The sequence below is a fragment of the Heloderma suspectum genome, chromosome 2, assembly GCF_057233095.1.
Source record: "Heloderma suspectum isolate Gila_16-S chromosome 2, 16-S_ref, whole genome shotgun sequence".
Taxonomy (NCBI): domain Eukaryota; kingdom Metazoa; phylum Chordata; class Lepidosauria; order Squamata; family Helodermatidae; genus Heloderma; species Heloderma suspectum.
In genome coordinates this window covers 256570049-256594667 of record NC_139459.1, presented here as the reverse complement: position 1 = coordinate 256594667, position 24619 = coordinate 256570049, and the positions used below count along the sequence as shown (strand labels likewise).

The 24619-nt window shown below is 41.5% G+C and overlaps 1 protein-coding gene across 5 annotated transcripts in view; it reads right to left on the bottom strand.

Moving 5' to 3' along the window:
- Positions 1 to 24619, bottom strand: part of FNIP1 (folliculin interacting protein 1) — a 104695-nt gene that overhangs the window by 6008 nt on the left and 74068 nt on the right. For all 5 annotated transcript variants that reach the window (XM_084838867.1, XM_084838868.1, XM_084838872.1 and 2 more), the window contains 7 exons: positions 23035 to 23120; positions 10439 to 10585; positions 8190 to 8359; positions 5512 to 6940; positions 4618 to 4786; positions 2176 to 2373; positions 333 to 448 (listed from right to left, as the gene is read on the bottom strand). In XM_084838867.1, coding sequence (XP_084694993.1) covers positions 333 to 448; positions 2176 to 2373; positions 4618 to 4786; positions 5512 to 6940; positions 8190 to 8359; positions 10439 to 10585; positions 23035 to 23120 — 2315 coding nt within the window. The remainder of the gene's footprint in view (positions 1 to 332; positions 449 to 2175; positions 2374 to 4617; positions 4787 to 5511; positions 6941 to 8189; positions 8360 to 10438; positions 10586 to 23034; positions 23121 to 24619) is intronic.

Genomic DNA, 24619 nt, shown 5'->3' with positions numbered 1-24619 from the left:
GAATGAGGAGAGGATTGCAACCCTAGTCACTGCTCCTAAACATCTGAGAGACTTACTTCCTAGCAAACATCATGGTGTGAATTTAAAACTTTTCGAGGTTTCTACAGTGTGCTTTGAATCTTAGGGAAAGAGTATGAGATGCTGAAAATCAAAAGGTTGCCTTTTGTAATAGTGCCTTATCGACAGCATCACTAGATAAGCTCAGTATGTATGGGCAACATCTGTATGGGCAAAGCCCTTCAACAGCATCACCTCCTATGGGCTGGCTATTCAGAATAATCCCATGGGTACATGAAAAGAGGACAAGGAAGCTATATTGATGGAGATCATACCCTAGCACCACTCCCAGCTCCTTCACGTGAACTCGCATCTGGCCTTTGAGATATTCCGACAACATTTTGCTCTTGAAATACAGCTCCTGCAACCGATCTTCCAGGTGCATCACGCACTAGCACCAAATGAAAATAAAAACAATGTTGTTACAGATCAGTCCCCGACTTCAACCAAAGTCAAGGATAAAAAATTATAATCCACCCAACTATGTTGCATTTTTTAAATATATCGGTCAATACTTGAATATGCTTATGCTTTGTAGTAAATACGTTTTGAGTTTCTGTCATGAAAATAAACTAGTATGTATGTACAGGAAGCAACTCACTCCAGTCAGCAGAAGGATTTGTCAAAACACATCTTATTTTATTAAAAACACATTGTTAGATGGCTATGAGTAGATGTTAACAGTAGATTACCTGCTAACAGGTTGTAACAGCAGATACATAATGGAACCTGTTGCCTGGGCTTTCATCCGATTATTACCCTGTTTTATACAACTAGCGATCAGATGAAACACAGATAGGGATGTTTTCTGAAAATGTTTACCTGTGAAACTCACCCCACCCCATTTCAGCAACTGTTAGGGGGAGACTGTGAAATGAAGCAAAAGTATTTGCCTGATCAGAGTTAGACCAAGAAACATTGCCCGCATTCTGATTTAGCTTTGTGACTATGTCAGGTAGCCAAATATTGGCTACATGATTTCCGATTACCTAGGATGCCTCTGGAAGAAGTCTCTGATTGGCTATGTGGCAATTTGTTTTCGGGGGGGGGGGGCACACAACTGTGAACAGGTAATCAAGAAAAGGTAAGTGATAAAGGTAAGAAAGGAAGAATTTCGAGAAGTCTATTGCTTCTCCTTCAAACTTCCATTTTGTCTTGACATTTTTCATGGATGAAAATTCAGTACAGCCATATGTATTGCTGAAAGAAATATGTATATAAAAATATGTATTGCTGAAAAAAGCAAAAGGAAACCAGAGTGGCTTGATATACACCCATGTTGGACAGACCCAAGATCAATTTTGTCCACATAAAAATGATGATGAATTAAACCACGACAGTTTTAACATGCCACACAATACTATTCATACTATTAATTGTGAATGTTAACTAGTTCTGAATCGATCATCTATAACACACCACTAATGAATGTTATAAATCTGTCAGTTTTGTACATTAATATTTGAAAATTGCAGAGGTATTTTCAGCTATGAACTTCGTAGTGCTCAGTACTTGCAAATGTGCAGTATAGTATTTATAAATGCATAAACTGAATGATAAATAACTCTTAATGTGTAATTTGCCATTCATTAATTCACGGTCAGGCACTAGACCCTATGCTAGGAGCTATAGAAACAGTGGGAACAATTCCATGAAACAGAACTTTGCTTCACTTCCATGGTTCTTGTGAGGGGACCTTATATAGATAAAATAAACAGAGGCTGCAGAACAGCTGAGCTTAGGAGCCCAAGAAGGTGCCTTACCTGTCAAACTATTGGTTCCTTAGCCTAGTATTGCTGGAACTGACAGGCTGTGGCTCTCCAGGGTTTCAGACAAGATTCTTTCCCAGCCCTCCCTGGGGATGCCAGGGATTAAACCTGGGACCTTCTGCATGAAAAGCAGGTGCTCTACCATTGAGTTAAGACCTCTTGCTAGGGGATACCAAGGGTTGTGAGCATAAGGATGTTTCAGATGGAAATAAGTTAAACTAGAATCAAAGGGAACTAGAGAACAGTGTACAATAATATCTTGTGTTTGCAGATGGAGGACAGAGTCACGGAAATTGCTGGCTTCCATTCATACTGTGACTGGATATGTTTTAGGCTACTCGGTACTTACAAAATTTGGAGATAAATTATGCTTATAAAGCTGAAGAGTGGAATGAAGCAGGTTGGAGACAAGGTTAGAGACTAGCACATCTTTCCCGAGTTTATTATCAATGATTCTTCTCTGACTACTGGCCACTTGCACTGTCCATTTATCCATATCTGCGATAATGCAGACAGCTTCTGCAATTGGTTCATCGAGAACAGGGTGCTAGAAGGCAAAAAGAAATATGGGGGTGTAACACCATACCACTCTGAGAACTAAACATGTGATTTCTGAGCACCAGTGGTGTTTGAGAACACTCCTTGCAAGTGTGAGTTTAGCATGAAAACTTGGGGAGAATTTATCACCTATTTAGCTTTGTCATATATTATTATTCAGTGCTTTGGGCAAAGTAGTAGCTCCATGAAAAACAATCAGTAAAGTCCTACTGCATTCACTGTAGGTAAAGGCCAGGATCCAAAGAACTATATCGATGTATAACTAGTTTGCATGCCCAGACAAGCTTTGGATTTGTGTTGTGGAACAACAGTCCCAGATGCCACATAGCAACCCACTTCTTAAACTGATGAGAATCTCAAAAGTAGTTTGTGATAGAACATGGAGCCTGTTGTTTAAAGAAAATGATAAAGACTCTCATGAACACGAACAAGGCTGTAGACACGCCTAGAGTATTGTTTAAATCCCAGCCAAGATTTCTTCATGTATGTATTTATGTACATATGCATATGTGTCTCTGATAGACAGACTTTTCAATTTCTAATTAAAATTATTCTTTTCAAGAAAAAGAATTACTACGAATTTGCCTGCGATGCGAATAAGAACTAAGTTGATGCAGTTCCAGCAGCTTAAAACTGTTTTGCCTTTTTCTCTTTGCAAATTTACCCTCGCTAATTTTGTATGTTCTGCCTGGTCTAAGAAATCATCATGACCAGTTTCACTTAACTTTGTAGTTAGCTCCCATTTAATATAGCCAACTGGTAAAGTAACAAGCATGTGCCTAACTTATGCAAAAGGACCAGCAGAGGGAGCAAGGAACAAGCTCTTCTAAAATAATGGGTTGGAAGTATTTTTGAACGGTATTCTTAAAAGCAAAAAAATGAAGATCAAATGTGTTCGAATCATTTAGTCCTGATCTTCAAATAATGACTTATTTCTCAATATCATCAAAACGATGTGAGTAAACAAGTGTGATTTTAATTTTCACAGCCACTGTTGAATATTTTCTCACATATATCACCCCTGGCTATTCTTGAAGTTTGAAGTTAAATTATAGTCTATGAAAAAATGACTGTGTGTGCACGCATGTGCGTGTGCGTGTAAAGGGATGGAAAGCATTCATTTCAAGTGAAAAGCCTAGAAACAAAATGTTGGTTTCTACATCCTGCATCATTTTGATCTAAAGGCCACTGTGACACAGGAAATGGTTGAGACAAGAGTTTAAAACAGCTGCTGGTCTTAAAAGGTCACTGCTCATTTAAAAAACCATTTGTAATGGGATATTTAATATATATTGCCTTCTTCATAGTTTATTATTATTTCAGTGTGCCTGTAATGACAACAATATCACAATCATAAGTATTTAGTGTGAGTAGGAACTATATTTTTTAATGATTTGATAAGAGCATAAAAATTCCCTCTGTGGATCAGATTAAGAGTCCAGCTATTCCAGTTTATAATCATGGCCACGCAGTTACCTCTGCACGCTCACAGAACATGATGGCAACTGGCCATCCTCTTTCTCACCACCAGGATCAGCTTCTCCGAGATATACATTTAGGCCATGGCTAAACAAATAATAACTCTAGATGGTAAATAAGACCAGACGACAAGCCTGAAACCTAAAAATTACAGGTACCTCACTTGGCAAGGGAACTTTGTTTCTAAAGTATCTTAGGCATCATGGATCTTAAAAGACTCAGAAATTTGAATGCAAAGGGAAAAAAGGCATCCCAAATGCATTTGTCCCAATTCATTGAAAGTTATTCAGATTTTGAGAAGTAGTAACTGACCTGTCCTGTTGATTTTAATGACACTTAAGCAGAACTAGCTTTCTCTGAATCTGTGCCATTGTGTTTTAAAATACTTTAATATTGGTAACTTTATCTAATCTGCCTTTGATTGGTTTTGCTTACTGCAACTGGCTGAAAAATTAGTAAGCAGTCTGTCAATATTTCTCAAAATGTTAATTGTGACACTTCCATATCAAAAACTTAACACAAATGCACAAAGTAACTGTGACCCTCTGACTCGAGGTCTCAAAAACTGGCTTTCTAGATTGGACAAGTGTTTCATATCACTGTTACTGATAAGAATCTTGGCTGAATGAGATCATGGAAACTAGAAATATTTAACAGAGTCACAACTCCATTCCTGTTCTAGTAGGCTTCCAAAATATTCCCTTTTGTTGATTGTCAAAGATAGATTTCATCTGTTGCATATAGTTTAAATTACCTGCACAGCATGCGACAAATCTGACATCAAACAGTGTCTCAGTTTCTCATCATTTCCTACTCCTTGCAAAACAAAGTCAGGTACGTAAGATGAACAGTAGCCACCTAGCAAGGACCTTCCAAAATTGGCAATACTGGGCTGGACAGAGTTCACTTCAATTAATTTTGACCTGAAAGAAAGGTATAACATGGGCATGTATACTACAACTAGCACTGATTTCTCTCTAATTCAGTGAGATGCTATAGTGTGCAATCTATTGCACAGTTAATGTACATTTAGGTCCCATTGACTCCAGTGGGACTTTGTCACGTTCAACTGTATGATGGATTTCAGTCTTAGTCCAAATCATCTCATCTTCATTGTTGATTCGATGTTAAAAGATGGGTAAAATAAACTACCAGTTTGTGGACAGTATGAACTACACAAATGTAAGAAAACCATAGGAACCAGTGCTGAAATTAATAATTGTAAAACTTTTTTTCTTGGTCAAGTACATTTCTTTTCATAGCCTTTCCTAAATTAGCAGTATACCCCACAAAGTGTGAAAGGTAATTAGAGCCTCTTTTAAGTTGCAGCCTCGGTGAAATAAGCATCTCTTACATTGCTACATTGCTTAAATTAGTGCCTTGGAAGAAGCCCAGCTGAAATAATCAATGTATCATTTGCATGAAGAAAACATGGTATGTTCTCTAAACAACCTGTCCCCTCGTATCAATTTTGCAAGTACTAACCATGGGGGGGGGGGTGTATACACACACGCGTGCATGCGCACACACTCTCTCTCTCTCTCTCTAGATGCCATATTGGGCAACTACATCCAAGGCCACCATTTTGTAGGAATGTAGTGAATAACATAGATTTGACCAAGTTCTAATTTCCATAGGAAAAACCTACCCAGGAAAAGGTATATCCTCTTCTTCTGCCCATTCTTCCTGCTCTGCCCCATAATAGTTACTGCTTGTTCTGGCCACATCATGACCTGTATCTTCACTTTCACTGTCACCAAGGGCACTATCAGAACTCTCATTTCTTGGAATGTCCCAATCCACAGCTGGGTCAGCCTTTTTTTCTAAGTTCTCTCTGTCCCCATGGGGGACAAACATAGAGATCTTGTCTCTTTGGTCCTGCTCTGCAAAACAGTTTTTGCAAGTCTCTTGACGAACAGATTCCATAAATTTACAAAATTCACTGGCGGATTTGTTGTTCTTTGTACACATTTGGGAGGGAAATTCTAAGCTACTGCTAGGATCTAGAATGTCTGTTGTTGCTTTCACTGGAATATCATCAATAGTCCTGGTTTCAATTGAACCTTCCTCAGTAAAATACTCATCAAGCAGACTTATATTTTCTGCACTGTAAGGATTCCAGTTCTGGAGCTCAACGGCAACCTGAGGGAACTGTTCAGGTGTATTCTGATCTCTTTTTTGGTCCTCAAGGGGTTGTCTTGCTTCACAATTCTGATCAGCAGTTACTCTTTCCTCAGTCTTCATTTCGTTGGTGTGCCTGGCCATTTGTTCTGCTACTGCTTGACTTCGGACCTCAATATCTGAATCAGGTGACATGGAATCGCCAATGAGGAAAGTCACCTTTGTCTGAGCCTCAGCCGTGTTGCAAGGAATTGCATCAGATGAGATTTTATCAGGCGGCTTTTTCTCTACCATTGTACTTGTTGATCTCATGACTTCAACAGACTGATTGTGAGAATCCAATGATTTCTCACTCTTCCACAATCCACCTGTTGGTTCCAATCTGGATTCTGCCAAGGCACAAGTTTCCACTGAGGCTGATCCTGTAAAAATCACTCTCTCTAACTTTACATCCAGGCAAGAGGTCAACATCTCTTTGCATTGCTTAACATCATCAGGCCTTTCTTGGCAGTCAGTAGACACTGATCTATTTTCACTTGAAGCAGCCTCCATCTCCATCTTTGTGGCATTTTGTGAATCCTCTCCCTCCTGTCCTAAAACACCCTCTGGATTTTCACTAGGGTTAAGAGGGCACTTGCAATATTTGCAGCTGCAGTTAGAAGGCCTGACTTCTTCAGACTCCTGAAGGGGTAAACTGACTCGGTTCTTGTGCATTGTGACCAGCACATATTCAGACTCTTCTATTTCCCCTTTCTCTAGCGTCGTGGTGATCACTGTGCCAGGCATCACTATGGCTTCATCCTCTCCATTTTCCAGAAGATGAGTCTCTTGCAGCTCGGAGCACCGTATGAAGTAAGTAAGGAAATAAAGCAAACGTTGCACAAGATCCTGTCTTTTGCCAACCACAATGGTTTTGGATAGTCTCACAGGTGACCCAATAGCTCCATAGAGGTCTCCTATGGCACAGAATATAAAAGAAGCATGCTAATATTCATATTACATTAAAAATGCAGTGTCATGGCTGAAAATCTGATATCCTGACATTTCCAAAACATGGACAATAGGCTTAATAGAGATCTTCAGTGTATACGTTCATAAATTAGTTTGCTGGAATGGCTATGAGAGCAAAGCCTTACCTGCACAAATATTCTGTGGCCCTGTTCTATTTAAAAACAATACTAAATCAGAGTCAACTCCAGTTGTGGGACTTAGAATCACGGGATGGCTACCACGGTCATCCCTGCCCACAGGAGTCTTTGCCAAGTTGCTGTATAACAAAGGTTGCAATCCTATGCTCACTTTCCTGGGAGCAAGCCTCTTTCGCCATAACAGCAATTACTTCTGAACAGTAATGTAGACTTAAATTTTGAATGCACGAGTTTATTATTACAGGCCCCCATAGCCACACCACTAAGTGTCGTCCAACAAGGCAGGCAGCTGTATGTATAAATCCAAAACAGCAGCAGTATATAGCACAATATCCAATTTATTAGGTTTAGTTGAAAAAAGAATCTACTCCGCCCCATGCTCTACCATACCACTGCTTCTGAAAACATATGCATAGGGTCAGATTGTAGGAGTCTTGACAAATGACTTTAAGAATGTAACTTTTATCAGAAAAGAAAAATACTTCAGAATTAAATGCTTCCCTTCCAAAGTACGAAGGAGGGATTTGCACAGGGAAGAATTATGGATCTGAGAATAAAAAACAAATTTAGACATCACCCCATCTAGCCTACTCTGATTGGCAGGAGCTCCCCAGGGTGTCTGTCAGGCAAAGGTCTTTCAGATTTTAAATCTTGCTTGTGATGTTTCTGATTATCCTGCTTAATCTTCTGCTTTACTTTGTGGTTTACAATGTTTACCACCCTAGAACTGAGAAATGAAGGGCGGTATATCAATATTTTAAATAAAATAAAATAAGGGTCAGGAATAAAATAAAAAATATAGTAAGAGGCAAGAGGAACAAGTGGAACTATGGGGTAGAGAGGGAGAAATACAACGGCGTAGTGAACAGGCTAGTTTTAGTTCTTGTTTATTTTGTTTAACCCAATGCAGCAGAAGAATGTTACTCAATCTCCCTCCCTGCCACTGCCCCCCGCCCTGACTACTTCCACTCAAATGGTTTTCCTATTATATCAAGTAGTTTAACAAAAATGGTATTTTGAGCGTGGAATAAATATCATGAGGTAATTTCAGACATACCTAACTGTGCCCACAATGGATTGTAGGGATGAGACTTGGCCAACATGTCCACACTCTGTGAGGAATGCTTTTCTAGAAAAATTCTGATGGGTGGTTGGCCATTTGGCATGACAGTTGGGACCCAAGCCAGATGGTTTGTCAATATTGCAGTCAGAAGAGCTGGTAAAAATCTGAAAGAAAAAAAGGCCTATACTTTAATTTTGGACATAATCCAAAATCCCACACTCGGGATTTTTTTGAATTCACTTCTACGAAGAGAAACCCATTATGTAATAAGCATTTTGCTTGCTGTAGAAGAGGAGGAAGAGCTTGAGTAAGGACCACTGGTTCAGGGGATAGAGTCTGATGTATCTCTACAACTCCTATGCATAATACTATTTTCCTTATTGGAACGAGCTGCATCTGTGCAGTGGAAATGTGCTTGCAGAGTTGTCACATGATCTAAACAGAGAAGCCATAGCTTGTTCACCCTGGATCTCCTGCATTAGAAGCCTTTGAACATCATTGCTATGAAATTCAAAACTTATTTTAATTCTACAACGTTGCCTTTCTGAAAGATTTCAAAATCTGTAGTGTCCACAACACTTAAGACCATGCACTCTGCGCAGCTAGAGTTTTAAATGTCCCACTGTTTTAGACAAGAACGAAGGAGGGGAAGATCAGAGCTTTTATAGGGACTCAGCAGCTAGGCTTTATTGCGCCGCACCATTAAATAGCACCCTGAAATAGTTTTTTTGAAATCTGGCTATAGTATTGCACTGTTTGGTTTTATTATGGTTCCATCTTTAATAGATGAGAAAACACAGTTAACATCTGGTGATGGTCAGTGGTAACATCTGGTTTCAGTTCTGTTTGGAAGTTATATGGTCTGGCAGTTTGTCTTAAATTTTCCTGTCTCTCCAGGCACATCTTTGTCCTATCAGGCAGCCATCAGGTCTCATTGGCTCAAAGTCTTAAAAGGAGGCCACAATTTCAGATTTCTTTTCTTTTTTTAATTCTACATTAAAACTAATTAGTTCAGAACACTGTATGATTTTGACTTAACGAGGTCAAAAAGTTCCCAGGCAGCTGAGATGAAAGTTATTTACTTAAAATATATTTTTACACTATCAAGGATATGGGCTGAATAACAGATAATTAGTTTTCAGTCCATGAATGCTGCCTATTAAAACTTCCAAAGAAACAAAATGTGTGCTTTAAAAAAAAAAAAGTACTTTGTTTTGTAAAACCATATCTAGGTTTATTAACATTTTTTTAGATGCTAACTAATTAGCATCCGATACGCACTTACCTGGGAGTATGTTCCACTAAACTCAGTGGGGATTACTTCTGAGTAGACATTATAAGATTGCACTGAAGCGAAGTAAGGCTGGGTTCATACAACACGCTAACCCACACTCAGTGGTTGAGTGTGGGTTGTTGTTGAACTATGGGGTGTTTCTGAACTCTGTGTTACTGCAATGTCTGAACACAGTGCATTTTCTGCAGAGTGGCTTGTTAACCATGCAGTGTGGCTTGTTAACCACCGTGAACAACCCAACAACAAACCATGGGCTCTTAAAGTGGCTTGTTCAAGAAAAATAATCCACACTCAATGGTTAACAAGCCACCCTGAGGAAAATGTGCTGCGTTCACATAACATGATAACCCACAGTACAACAACAACCCACATTCAACCACTGAGTGTGGGTTAGCGTGTTGCATGAACCCAGTCTAAATCTGAATTCAAGCTATCAAAGAAAATGAGAAAAGGAGTATATATTTCATCTGCACTTTCACCCTCTATTGTTACTGGGGGTACATCTTTGGAACACGATGTATGCCATTTTCTCTTTCCAAGAGTGTTGCAGCTTTTTATAGGATCAAGACATTGTTATACATGTTATCCTTACTGAAATTCTGCTCAGTTAGTAATAGCTTCCTTTGTTCCTTTGGTTTAAACGGTAGCTTTCCACATATCACCACATGCCCTTTTCACCACACATATTCCCATTCTTCCCTGTATATCAGCCTCCCCTATCTTGGTGCCCTCCAGATGTTTTGGACTTCAACTCCCATCCATCAGCTCTAGCCAGAATGACCAATGGTCAGGAATACTGGGAGTTGTAGTCTAAAACATCCAGAGGGCACCAGGTTGGAGAAGGCTTTTTTTTAAAAGACCACCTACACTTCACTCTCCAGCTAATCTACCATGTTGATCTTTAACATTACAACATTAAGAAAGTGAAAGGAAAAAAGGAATGCTTTACTGGTTCTTGGAGGCTTGTTCCATTAAGAAAGTAAACTCCTTCATAAAGCGATGGCAGAGTTGGTTTTTCTCAGGCATCCCTGACATCATGGTAAGCCAAACAGGTTCTGCAATCCGTGGCATGGTGTAGAGATTACAAATTGTTGTTCTAAATTAAAAAGATGAAAAAGACTAAGTCATCACAGTAACAAATCTGTTACAATATATAGCTCCAGGCACCATTTTATGCTGAGGTAAGTTGCCATTTTATTAGTAACCAAAGAATACACACTGTTCCTGGGTAACCTCATCACATCCCACTGCTTTCAGTACTGCCTATATGTTGATGACACACTGGTACTTCACTCTACTTCTCTGCCCCAGAACTTTCCACCTCTCTATAGTCCCACATCTCCAAGTGTCTCTCTGTTATTTCTGCCCAGATACTCAATTTGTCATCAAAAGCTCAGTACGTTCAAGACTGAACTTCTCATCTTTCCTCCCAGTCCTTCCTCTCCTTGTTCACTTCCCTTATCCACTGACATAATCTATTACAGGGAAAGTGGATCTCCAGATGTTTTGGACTTCATCACCCTGCATTCCTGACCATTGGACATGCTGGCAGGGATTTGTGGGAGTTGAAGTCCAGAACATCTGGAAATCTACCTTCGGCTCACTCCTGATCCATCTGTTTGTTATTTATATTTAGATGAATGATTGCCAAATGTCATTTCTTTAGATGTTTGAGTAATTTATCTTATGTTTTTCCTCCTTATACTGTAATATAAACCTTTTAAGAGGTGTCTTCAGGTGAGTTAGAGATACCAATATTAGATCATTCGTGTATGTATATATAGATAGATAGACAGACAGATATTCATAAAGCTCTGTTGGTATCATATCCTTCTCGGATGGGTTTTTTTGATGTTAGCCTAGCAATTAGGGTTTCAATTTCTTGTGGTGATACTGTGTGCCATTTTAGTAGGGCTTGAAGTTTTTTTAAAAACATATGGCTTGTAGAGCTAGGGCCTCCTGTTCAATATCTACTCTGCAAATCTCAGAGAAGTATGCTACCTGAGGTTCCGCAAATATTCATGCTTGTACCAAAATTCTTACCACCTCCATGCCATAGGATACTAACTTCCAAAATGTGTCCTCTTTCTATTCTTTTACTGAAAAACCTAAATTTCCCCGACGTGTCCTTTTCTGTTCTTTATGAGCTTGTATAAAATGGCTGAAATTTAATCAGGTCCTGAAGGGCTCCTATTATTAATTGTTAGAATCACAGAATAGTAGTAGAAGGGGCCTACAAGGCCATCGAGTCCAACCCCCTGCTCAGTGCAGGAATCCAAGTCAGAGCATGCCTGACAGATGGCTGTCCAGCCTCATCTTGAACGCCTCCAGTGTGGGAGAGCCCACCACCTCTCTAGGTAATTGGTTCCATTGTCGTATTGCTCTAACAGTCAGGAAGTTTTTCCTGATGTTCAGCTGGAATCTGGCTTCCTGTAACTTGAGCCCATGATTCCGTGTCCTGCACTCTGGGATGATCGAGAAGAGATCCTGGCCTTCCTCTCTGTGACAACCTTTCAAGTACTTGAAAAGCGCTATCCTATCTCCCCTCAGCCTTCTCTTCTCAAGGCTAAACATGCCCAGTTCTTTCAGTCTCTCCTCATAGGGCTTTGTTTCCAGTCCCCTGATCATCTTTGTTGCCCTCCTCTGAACCCTCTCCAGTTTGTCTGCATCCTTCTTCAAGTGTGGTGCCCAGAACTGGACACAGTACTCCAGATGAGGCCTAACCAGTGCTGAGTAGAGAGGAGCTAGTACTTCCCAGGATTTGGAAGCGATGCTTCTATTAATGCAGCCCCAAAGAGCATTTGCCTTTTTTGCAGCCACATCACATTGTTGGCTCATATTCAGCTTGTGATCAACAACAATTCCAAGATCCTTCTTGCTTGTAGTGTTGTTAAGCCACGTATCCCCCATCTTGTAATTGTGCATTTGGTTTCTTTTTCCTAGGTGCAGAACTTGGCATTTATCCCTATTAAATGTCATTCTGTTGTTTTCTGCCCAGCGCTCCAGTCTATCCAGATCACTTTGAATTTTGTTTCTGTCTTCCAAAGTATTAGCTATCCTGCCCAATTTTGTGTCATCTGCAAATTTGATCAGCATTCCCTGCACCTCCTCCTCCAAGTCATTAATCAAAATGTTGAAGAGCACTGGGCCCAGGACTGAGCCCTGCGGTACCCCACTCGTTACCTCTCCCCAGTTTGAGAAGGTCCCATTGATAAGCGCTCTTTGAGTCCGATTCTGTAGCCAACTGTGGATCCACCGGATCATTGTTTCATCTAGCCCACTTTGAGCTAGTTTGCTCATCAGGATATCATGGGGCACTTTGTCGAAAGCTTTGCTGAAGTCGAGGTATATTATGTCTACAGCATTCTCATGGTCCACAAGGGAGGTGACTTGATCAAAAAATGAGATCAGATTCGTCTGGCAGGGCTTGTTCTTGACAAATCCATGTTGGCTTCGAGTAATCACTGCATTGTTTTCAAGGTGTTGTGAGTATCTCATATATTTAGATAATTTTTTCTTAGCTATCCTACATTCTAAATCAAACAACCCATAGGTCTGGTTTCCTGAGGCCTTAGTTGACCATGTCTTAGCCACTGAAAGTTTCAGGTAAAATTTCTTGATATAAATGACTTACTAAGTTTGGCATTTTCCAAACATTAACACCATTCTAGTAAACACTAGAATGGTTCCAATAACTTTCTGTCTATGCTCTCACAACAATAGGTGTCCATTTTACTCTTCTCTCCTCCATTACAATCTCTTCAGTGTTGTTCACTGATATCACCACCCACCCTTTAGGATCAGGCACATAGCCATGACTTTCTCTTTGACACCTTTCGCTCTTCTTTGTCGCCATATTCACTCTGTCACTAAATCATGTTACTTCTCCCTTTACTGTCCCTTGGCAAAAATTCTTGTCCACGCTTGGTCATCTCTTGTCTTGACTACTGCAGTCCTCTCCTCTCTGGTCTTCCATTGTCTCAGCATTCTGCTAAAAATCATTCTCCTGTGTTGTTGCTCTGACAAGTGACATTCCTCTTTAAATCCCTACACTGGCTTGCTGTCTGCTCCTGGATCCAACACAAGCTTCTAGTCCTTATCTTCATAACCCTCCATGCCCTTGCCACCTGCCCAACTCTAACTGTGACAATCACTCATCCAGCTCCACCACCCCTGACCTTCTGAAAGTCTCATGCTCCCTTATATCTTTGTAGCCCATTATGTCTCAAACTGCCTCCCAGAATGCCTCCATGAGACTACCTCTCATACTTCCTTTAAAACTCATCTTTTCCATTAAGTCTTTGAAACAACCTCCTGGTCCCAAACTCTACTGCAGGAATGGGCAACTTGTGGCCTTCCAGATGTTTTAGCCTACAACACCCATCATCCCACACCACTGGCTATGCTGGCTAAGGCAGATGGGAGTTGTAGGACAAAACATCTGGAGGGCCACAAGATGCCCGCCCCTGCTCTACTATAGCTAAGCTAAAGTATGTCTAATGGAAATAACTACAAAATCTTCTCTTGTTTACTTCTGGCTCCATTTCCTTCTCTTTTCTCTGATTTCTCCCTTGAATCTATTTTTAGAATGTAAGGCCCCTGGAGTAAGGACCTCTCCTCTCCTTTTTAAAGTGACATGTATGATAGTCAGCATTATATGCATAAATGAATCAATAAAGAAAACATTTGAGTTCAACAAATTCATCTAAAACTCAAATCGAAAAAGGAAGATTGGCATATTGGTTCACTCTGCAAACAAGATCGTCATTTGAAATCCCCAAATCCAGGGGACAATTCGGAGGATGGGGGATCTCTTGGGCATCCTTATAGATTTTGTACTTCTTTAAGCATATACCTGTTTTTATCTCATTTATCCTTACATCACCCTATGCTGTGGTTTATTTCAAAAATACTGTTTTTATCTCATTTATCCTTGCATCACCCTATGATGTGGTTTAAGTTCTGCAGTAGTGAATTGTCTCATATCCCATTGTTCTAATGGTACTGCAGGGTTCCATCGTCCTCAAAGAGTAATGAAGAGTAATTTTTTCCTTAGCTTGGTGCTATCAGGGTGGACATTCTTTAAATAGCAAGCTAAAGGCTCATCATAGGGAAAGGAACATGGTCCCATAGTGGATGCCCTCTCTCTTTCCAAGTTAGAAGGAAACAGATAGGGAGCCTTTTCAGAATATATCACACCCTGAATTGTTATAGAGCATAGCTGGGGAAACTCTGGCCCACGGGCTGAATTTGGCCCGCCAGGCCACCCCATCTGACCTGCAAAGGCCTCCAAAGAAGATCTCCCTGATCCAAAGCCCCACCCTCTTGGAGAAGGGAAAGGAGAGGGAGAGCAGCTCCCCGACTGGGCTGTGACCTCGAGAAGCACTCCTCAGGGCCGCCGCTCACTCAGCTTTGCTCCTTACTCACCTTTGTCAATCAAGAAAGGTGAGGGGGGCAGTAAAGCCAGCAGCTCAGTGGGCTTTGCTCGCTCTGCACTTTCCCTGATCAGGAAAGACAAGGAGCTGGTTACACCAATTGTGTGTGTGTGTGTGTGGGGGGGTGCATTTTGTGTGTGCGTGAATGGGGTCTATATATATGTGGATGGGGTCCAGGCAAGCATGTCAGGGCCACATGCCATAAGTGGGGGTGGTCTCACACAGTGCTGGCATGCACCCCCCCCCCCGATGTCCTTCCCCAGAGGTAATTCTGCCCTTGGGCTGAAAAAACATCCCCACTGCTGTGCTAAAGTTTTGCTAGCTACAATCCAATGCAAGCAGAAAGGGTAGCAATTGTCACTGGAGCAAAATGAGTGGTTGTGGTTTGGTTTTCTGTGTGTGTATATGTCTAAATATAGACACATACACACACACACAGTGTGTGTTTAAATATAGATTGGTTGGAATATGCACGCCATTTCTGGGAGGGGAGAGATAAGTCAAATAATGTTTTAAATTTCTTTTGAATGGTGTGAGCTGGAGGAGAAGTGACTGGCAATATTCATTTCAGTACCTGTGACACTATCACAGCCACAAGACACACAACAATAATTTCTTCAGAAACAGTAATTGCCAAAGGTGTGGTCAGGTAAGGATGTATTTTCCCAGCTACTCTGGATTTCTTCAGGAACTCAGTACTGCAGAGAAAAGATGATTTTCTGGGAACTTAAGACCTTCCTTTAGGATCACATTAAATGGGGTTCAACTGCACAGTCCCTGAGTAAAACACACACACGCACGCACACTTTTATCTGAAAAGGCCCATAAATGATAGGCTATAATTGGAATGAGGGTGTCAGAACACAGCCCTCAGTGGCCTGCAGCGTCACAGAAAGTGTGGTGTCCTCTTTAGCAATGCTGACTCCATTATGATATCCACAATGCAGACTCAAGGCAAACACCAGACTCAAGCAAGCTTCTTAACTTTCTTTCCCTTGGGCTAGACGGAGAGATACCATATATCAGAAAGCGGTCTAAAACAGCTTAAAACTGAAGCCTACATTTGCATCGTGGAGGCTCGGCCAATTTTTAAAGCCTGAGGTAAAATCGAAAGCTCAAAACAAAATGAGGCTTCTGGGTTCTGTTTTTAGCAAGGCAAACCCCTCGGAAAGCTTACTCAGTTTGAGTAACGTGTTGTGGGGGGTTGGAGGAAGGGTGTGTGTGTATATCTATATCTATATATGAAACAGTTTCTGTTCTAATACCAAGATATTAAACTATTTGTTTTCACTGAAAGGCTAGCTCGAGTCTTGTGACTTGTTATTTACTATTCTGGTAACCGTGGCTGCATCTGCAACTGATAGTGTTTCCTCAGAGAGAGATCAGATTCCACTGGCGGCCTGCCAGCAGGCATGTGACTGCAGCAAAGGGAACCCTCAATGCCAGACATATAAGTAATTGCACAGAACAACTACGGTGAGGATTAACTGCCTTTCGGCTTGGCAAATGGGGGGAAAGCCTGTCTTTCATTTCTCCCTGTGATATACAAACTGCACATACATAGTCCCCCGCTTTTAAGGCGCCACTATGTTGTAGCCAGCCATCATTCAAGGTCTGAAATAAGGCCCGCATTTCACAGAATCAACATCCTTGTTTAGGCTTTTTAACTTCCTTAATTCTTTATCTACATCAGCATCTTAATGGGGTCTAGGACATCTTACTTAAGAAGCTTCTTTTCTTGAGAAAGTTCCAGTAAAATGAAAATGGGCCGATGTTTAGAAATACCGGGGGGGGGGGGGAGACACTTGTGCAGCACCAAAAAAGCGGACAAAAGAGAACACAGATTTGAATAAAATGTACATGTGGTGATTCATAGGTGTAGATGCACATTGAAATAATTACAGTATCTTAAAAAGAACTACAATATAGGGGGGAAGTCTGACCAGATGACCTGTGTGCCTGCTCAGTCAATTGGCCAGGTGCGAACTGTTGATGGGCAACTTCAGGATCCCATTCTCCCTTCTTATGGTTCTTTATCTTTAAACCAGATGGTTCTTTACCTTCAGACTAGATGGACTGGACAGCCCTTCAAATAGATGACTATTTGTCCTCATATGTAATGTGTGCTCATGTGTCCTCAAGCAGGACACATGAGCACCCTATCTATGGGGGTCTGAACTTTTTCTAAGGACTTTCCGACCCAGATGTTGCCAATGGTACAGAAAGCAAGTCTATCCCTGACAAAGCAGCATAATGGCATCAATATTAAAGAAAATACTACAGGGCATTTTTCACCTACAGAAATAGTAAAAACAACAACTCCACAACAGTCCATGTGGAGATGCTTGAAAGCAGGGACATAAGCGTTCCATGCTGCTCATTAACGACACACCAGACTATGTAAATCTTAGTGGAATACAAATATTCACAATGCCATGGACTCATGCTTTGTGGAGAAAATCCTATCAGATATTTAGAGCACTGAAATGAGATCTTGGTTTTATACTGCATCCCATTGCTTGACATCTCTCCATTACTTGGGAAATGGGAAGGGAGCTAAAACAGGGCTTTCACACTTGCAAACTGGTTTCCTCATGATAAAATCCAAATTCAGGATTACACTGTTCTTCAAGTTCAAATTTGATTGAAATATGTTGCTCATATTTTAAATTATTTAAAATAAAAGTAACACATTCACCCTCTGTTGCGGTACTGATCGCCACTTATTTGCTCCTGGGGAGTGATGAAGATCCACAAGTGGAATCGACCTGTTTCCACTGATAGGTTGGCATCACTGCATTTTGGCAACTGAGTACATGGATGTGTGGGGGATTACTGGATCAAACACCCACCTGACTCCCTCTCTCACTGATCTGTGGACTGTGGTTAATGCATTTATGGATGAGTAGACTCTGAATCCAGGTACAAGACTAAGGGCGACATCCAATTGTGCGCATCTGCCATCCACCAACAGCATCCACCAGCACAGCAGAATCCCACCACAGTTCCCCTCCCCCCCTCTCCCCAAATCGGCTCTGGAGGGTTAGGGGGCTGCAGAGGGTAGGAAAGGCTGCGTACGTTCCATAGAGTCCTACTGAACCACAGTAACACTGTTTGACACTGATGTCAAAACGTTTTCCTTTTCATCGCTCTCATTTGCTTAGGATGATGGCTCCATGAACATGTGTGCTTCTTCAAGAGAGTGCAGGATTGCTTTGAAGAGAGTATTCGCTGACTAAAAGGAACTCTCCCATAGCCAATACAGGAATGAAAGACCCCTTTCCAATGAAAAACAGTAATTTTGAAACTGGATAATCCAGAGATGATCCATTTGTTTAGTTAATAATCTAATTTGTTTTGTGTTTAGTGGAATTTAATTTTTATCCCATAGACTTCTCCCCATCTATATCTGGGTTATTTTGAACGGGAGTAAGGACCTTCAAAATGCCAGGATGGGCAAGAGAGGCCTTTTTTCTTTTGACACTGCTCTGAAAAAAGTTGCTGAAAAATGCAGAGGTGCCATGCTGAACGAGACAATAGGTCACATTGCACAATTGATTGTTTTTAAGTAAAACTCTCTCAAGGCAGTAGTGCATTGTGTTTTAAATCCCTGCACACATGGAGTGCCAAGGCTCAGGAGGTGTTTTCTTTTGCTCCGTTTGCAAGGTTTCCTCCTCTTTCTGCATATTTTCCTCCCTGAAATGAATGCCATCCGGATGTTATTCAGAGACATAATCAGCAATCATGCACTCAGCCGGCCCTCAGGGGCTTAAGGGCAACCAAATGTATATGTAAGCAAAGTTGCTTGCGGTGTAGCACAATCCTGCATCGTCTCTTGAGTACTAATGGTTGAATGCATTACTACTTTAAAAAAAAGTTTGCCAATGTTTTGTACCTTTATAACTAATAAATATGCAAGGTGGTCTGGGCTGTGATGCCATATTTATCAATATCAACACTTCCTCGCAGGAAACACCTTGAGATTGGAACTGTGATGGAAAATAGGGCTTCTTTTGTTTCTCAGTTGGGGAGAAACAAAAGCAGGCACAGGCATAAGCAGGGGTACACAGTGAACATAACAAGACACATTCTCCATAGAGCATCTTGAAGTGCTAAAGTATTTGGCTGAACTATCGCCATTTGTATTCTCAGGAGCAGCCGTCCCTTTAGTTTCCCTTCTGTATGTGAAGTGGTTTGGTTCAAGCATACATTTTTTTGCCAAATCAACCCAACCCATTAATGTGCCTCAATCCAAATACATACATTTATGTGAACTAAAGATAACCTATGTCTTAATCCGATGGCTGGTTCCCTTAAAGGGCAAGGGTTGGGGGGTATGCAAATATAAGAAAGCAAGTCCAATCTCACACTGGTTTACAACACCCCCTCACATAAACATGATTTAAACCTTGGTGACAGATTCTTTTCTTTAAAAAAAATCAGTAAAGAATGATATCACACACTGCAACGTAAGAATGCTGCAATGCTATGACAGCAATTAGGTAGGCAAGCTTTGAGCCCAATGTCAGCATTCTAGTCTTCATTGTTGATTTTGCTAGCGTAAAATGAGACACACCAGGACACTTGTAACTTGCAGAAGGTAGAGAAGAAAGAAGGAGATGAGAGAAGAGTATATGAGACATTCAGTCAGCAGAATTAGTGAAAGTCCTGTAACTTTGTTAGGGGACAACAGCTACACACATAGATGAGTTTTCCTGTATGGTTGAATGCACACATGCATAGCTAGGTAACAGCACAAAGGACTGTGTTCCCCACAAGAGGGGAGCATGGTAATGATTCAGATCTACTCTAACCAATCTTGCAGCTAGTGCAAGGGACAGGGCACATCTGTGTGAACCATCATCAATTCACTTGTACTCTAAGGTCATTTGCCAGTGCCCTCCTCCAAGTATCTCCTTCATCAGATGTGAGTGGTCTATCAACCAGAGAGAGGGCTTTTGCTGTGGCACCCTTCCTCAAGGAAGGAGGGCATTCTATCTGGCCCTAATAGTGTCATCTTTTAGGCACCAGACAAAAAAGAACCTTTTCATCACATCGGCATTTAAGCATTATTCTTATTTATCTGCCATTTTTAATGTTGGTTTGTTTTAGTATGTTGTATTTTAATGTTGTGTTTGTTCTTTTATATTGTTGTAAACTGTTCTGGAATCAGTTTCTATGAAATAAAATAAACAAAACCATACTGAACGGCTATAATACATCCTTTGCATGATAGGCAGCATAGCATTCTAGATCTGGCTGGGCAGAAAAATTCTGATTACACTCCCGAAAGCACATAAACCCAAACAGCATTTTCACAGGCATTCCAAAGAACTCTCATTAGGGTCGCAGCTCAGAGGAAACCCTTGGAATTGTTGCTATTCAGACCCAAAGGGATCTAGTCACCTGCATGTCACAATTGTTTGACTGCAACCCTATGTGTCCATTACAGAAAAAATAAAACCCACATTAAAAAAAACACAGAAATGGTGGGGCAAATATCACAAGAACATAGACTCTGAACATGGTTACTGAAGAATAAAAATAGCTTTACAATAATTTGGTTTTGTTCTTATTGTACAGACAAATATCTCACGGAACCGAGACAGCATTTTTCATTTATCTTGATCGCCAATAAATGGAACAACTGGCCTCTTAATAGGACACTGAATCCTTGATGATTACTACTTGGTGCTGCCCTTGGTTGAAGAACTAGGGTTTGGGGTTGGGTTATGTTAGTAACAGGTGATATTCCAAATGTCATCAATACCGTACATAAATGAGTCTTTTTCCATTTACCCTTGAAATGCTGTCTCTTGCACAGTACAGAAATAGGTTCATAGTTTCTCTCCCCTGTATCTCCAAAACTAGTTGGTATTTGAATCTTCATTTGCTTTCAGCATTTGGTCTTTTTCTTGGAAAGAGGGTGGGAAGGAAAACCACTCCAGCCATCCTCCTACTTCACATACTTTTTTATTCTGTGCAATTTGCAGCACTTGAAAGTCCACTCAGCACTCAAAAGGGAGGACTTAACAAAGAAAACATCCTGGCTACTGTACCCCTTCTACACATTAACATGCTTAGTTAAAAAGTAAAATCACCCAAAGATCGTTTAATTTCCATAAATATATCCTAGTTTCTGTGCATCCAGTTGTACTGCTGTGGAACAATATTTACTGCACCATGGAAACCTGGGCATAAAACTGGAAGTGCACTGCACACACACGCACTCCCAGAAAATTATGCAATCAACATGCCATGTGAATCGCCATGTGTTTACAATGTGTTTAGAGGCTCAGTTAAGACATCTCTTCCTGGTACACTATAAAGCTGAGTGGTTTTCACCTTTCCAAACACTTTCACTCACTCAGTTTGCACCAATTATCATGCTGGTAAGTGACCTGTTTCTTTGGATGTGCTCCATGGGTCAAAAGGAACAGAACCATTCTCAAATTAGTTATGGAACAGAAGCATAAAGGAGGCACAATCAGGAATAAAATTAGCACTGTTCCTTCTAGAGGCACAACTGGGAGAGGCCCCCATCCCTTACCAAATCACTAGTGTGGAGCTATCCAGACTAACAACTGTTTGCCTTGGCTGCACATGCCTCGCTGGAAGCAAAATTGATAATATTATCAGTACCTCCTCTCCTTCAAACCCTCCTCCTTCCCTTAATCCTGACTACAACAAGTGCTCTGTACTACGTTCCTTGCAGTGCTGTTAAAGTTAGGTCACGTGAGGATGGATTTGGAATGGTCGTCAACCATTCCAGGGGCAAAAGTCAGTTCAAGCAGACATGAGGTGGCAACTGCTGCCTTGAATGAAGTCCTGCAAGTGTCAGTGCACACTATGCGTGTACTGAGTTGGATCATTGATACACCAAGCTCAGCCACTTCTACTCTGACTGGTAGTAGTTCTCCAAACTCTCTGGTGAAGGTTCTTCCCAGCCCTGCCACCTACAATCCTTGGGACTGGAGACGTCAAGGATTGAACCTGGGATCTTCTGCATGTTTTGTGCTCTACCACTAAGTTATAGCCCCTCTGCTCATCAGATTCTTCTGCCTTTGACTAAGAGAAGATGGAAACTGAGGCTGATGGGTCCTCTCCTCAGAGCCATCCTCAAAGCGCTGGAGTCTCTTCAGAACCTAAGAGTAGGACACAATCCATCAACCCATCCATACATCTGTCTGCTAGTCTCCTGAAAGGAAAAGTATTTTCCCACCTCTCATTGTTGTAGAGGTTGCACTTGGGTGGCGGGGGGGGGGGGGGAGGATGAGGCAACATTAGCATTCAAAGCAATGAAACAAGTGGAAAGAATCCAACACCCATTCTATTTTCGCCTCATGCTTTTCAAGGGGGAAAAAGTCAATGGCTGACTCAAATTTTCCTACAGGAAAATACCTTAGAATATTTAATCCATCACATCATATTATCAGCTAAACTCATGAAAAAGAGTATAGCAAATTTATGCTAATTACAGGCAGCTAGATATGCAAACAAGCTGGAGCCCTTCAGCTCAAAATCTATTTCTGATGTGGCTTTCTGTGCTTGACAGGTTATTGACAGAGGTTTCAGCAGACATTCTGCTCATGCCATCTCCTCTTGGTGAAGCTGGGCTCATTCAAATATCCCTAGGAAGAGAAATATGGCTTCCTGTACGTTCTCCAAAAGTGCAACAACTATAGTTTCCAATTGTATACAGGTCACATGCAAGTGACCCATCCACTCTCTGGCTCTGTGAAGATTAGATTTATTTATGTGTTACATTTGCCTCCCACCTTTTCTCCAAGGAACTCACCCATACAGACTCACAATTAAACAGAGAGGTTTCTACACTGCCAGTAGAAACTTGCCCTAGGGCATTTACAGAGGTTCATAGCTGAGAAAGGATTCGAAACTTGAGTTTTCCATGTCCAGGCATGATCCTCTAACCTCTACCTCACACTCGCTTTCTTATTGTTCTGCAGTGAACAGCATCTGTAGATGTCAGTTGGGAGATGAGGGGCTTCAATTGAACATTTTTTCCAGATTTAGAAACCCTGCCATTTGTTTGCAAGAGAAGCACTCAAATACTTGGCAACAGCATAAAAAAGTTGGAAACCAAACTCACCTGAATTCATTCAAGGCATCCACAATCCTGTTATATGCCAAACTCCGCTGGCTGGCATCAGCTGATCGACGGCTCATTTTCATAGCCTTGAAAACAATAGTTAAATATATAACTCGCATCAGGCATGGCAACAAAGAATGAAAAGCAAGTCATGTGCTATCCTCTATCTAAGGTGTACCCAGACAGGCAAACAGGGTTGTTTTTTGTACCATGATAGAGGTTGGCTCCTTGCCAAGTTTTATATCAAGGTAGAGATATGTGCTGCACATGTATTTGCATTGTCTTTTGTTTCCACACTTTTGCTTGCAAAGGGCTACAAAGAGGTCCAAGGTTTCCCACACTGACTCCCTCGCTGCAGGAGCAGTGCAGAACAGCTTTAAGCAATCCCTTGAATTAACCTGCTTGCAGCCAGTAGTAAACATAATCGTTTCAGTGATAGGATTTGTTCCATGAGTAAGGGGCAAAACCAAAGGTGAAGTGAGCTACAATCCTTAGGTAATCAGGTGCGCTATTCTCACCTCTGTTGTCCTCTTGAAGTCAATGATGAGGACCAAATTCAGACACTTATTGGGTATGTAAGAAACTTCACATGGTGTAGGATAGCCTTCTCCAACCTTGTGCCCTCCAGAAGAGTTGGACTACAAGCCCCAGCATTCCCAGCCAGCCTGGCCATTGGCCAGTCCAGCACATCTGGGGAAGGCTGGGGGAGGAGCATATGCCCCCTGCCCCCAGGCAGCTAACATCACCCCTGTTGCAGGCACTCCATGCCCTTCATCCGCACAATCTTCCCCCTGCCCTTTTAAGGGAAGGCGTAGCATGAATCAGGTATCTGCATGATCAGGTGTCCTGGGGGAGCACTCAGGTCCTATGAGACACTATCTGTGTGAGGGAGGGGAGGTGGCACACCCACTCCTTCAACCCACAAAGACACTGGCCTAGATAAGCATCAGTAGTCTTTTGCTCGGCAGAAGTATCATCCCTGGGCCTAACTAGACACAAGGTTAATTGCATGAATGCAGTTAAAACACAACTTTCATAGGCTTCAGGGACACCTGAGCAGCCTCAGGATTATGGGGAGTAGGAGCTCAACTCTGCCTCTCCTTGCCAGTGCTTTAGGATAACAAACCATACGAGCATGGCTTATATGGAATCAGGCCTATGTGTCTATCTAGCTCAACAGTGTCTACTCCAACCTTCCCCAACCTGGTGTCCTCCATATGTTTTGGACTTCAGCTCCCATCAGGCCCAGGCAGCATAGCCAATGGTCAGGAATCCTGGGAGTTGTAGTCCAAAACGTCCCAGACTAGACCAGTTTGGGAAAGGGCAGTCTACTCTGAGAAGCAGCTGCTCTCCAAGGCCATAGGCAGAGGACAATCCCATCCCCCTCTCCCCTTGAGATCTTTTAACTACAGATACCAGAGGCTGAACTCAGGACCTTTCACATGTCAGACATGTGCTTTACCACTGAGCTATGACCCATCAAAACTCAGCATTACTGAGCCTTTCTGTGCACTCACCCAACACCTCTTTCACAATATGGCATAGCACTTGTAATTTAATACTAGTATAGCCCCCCAATATTAAT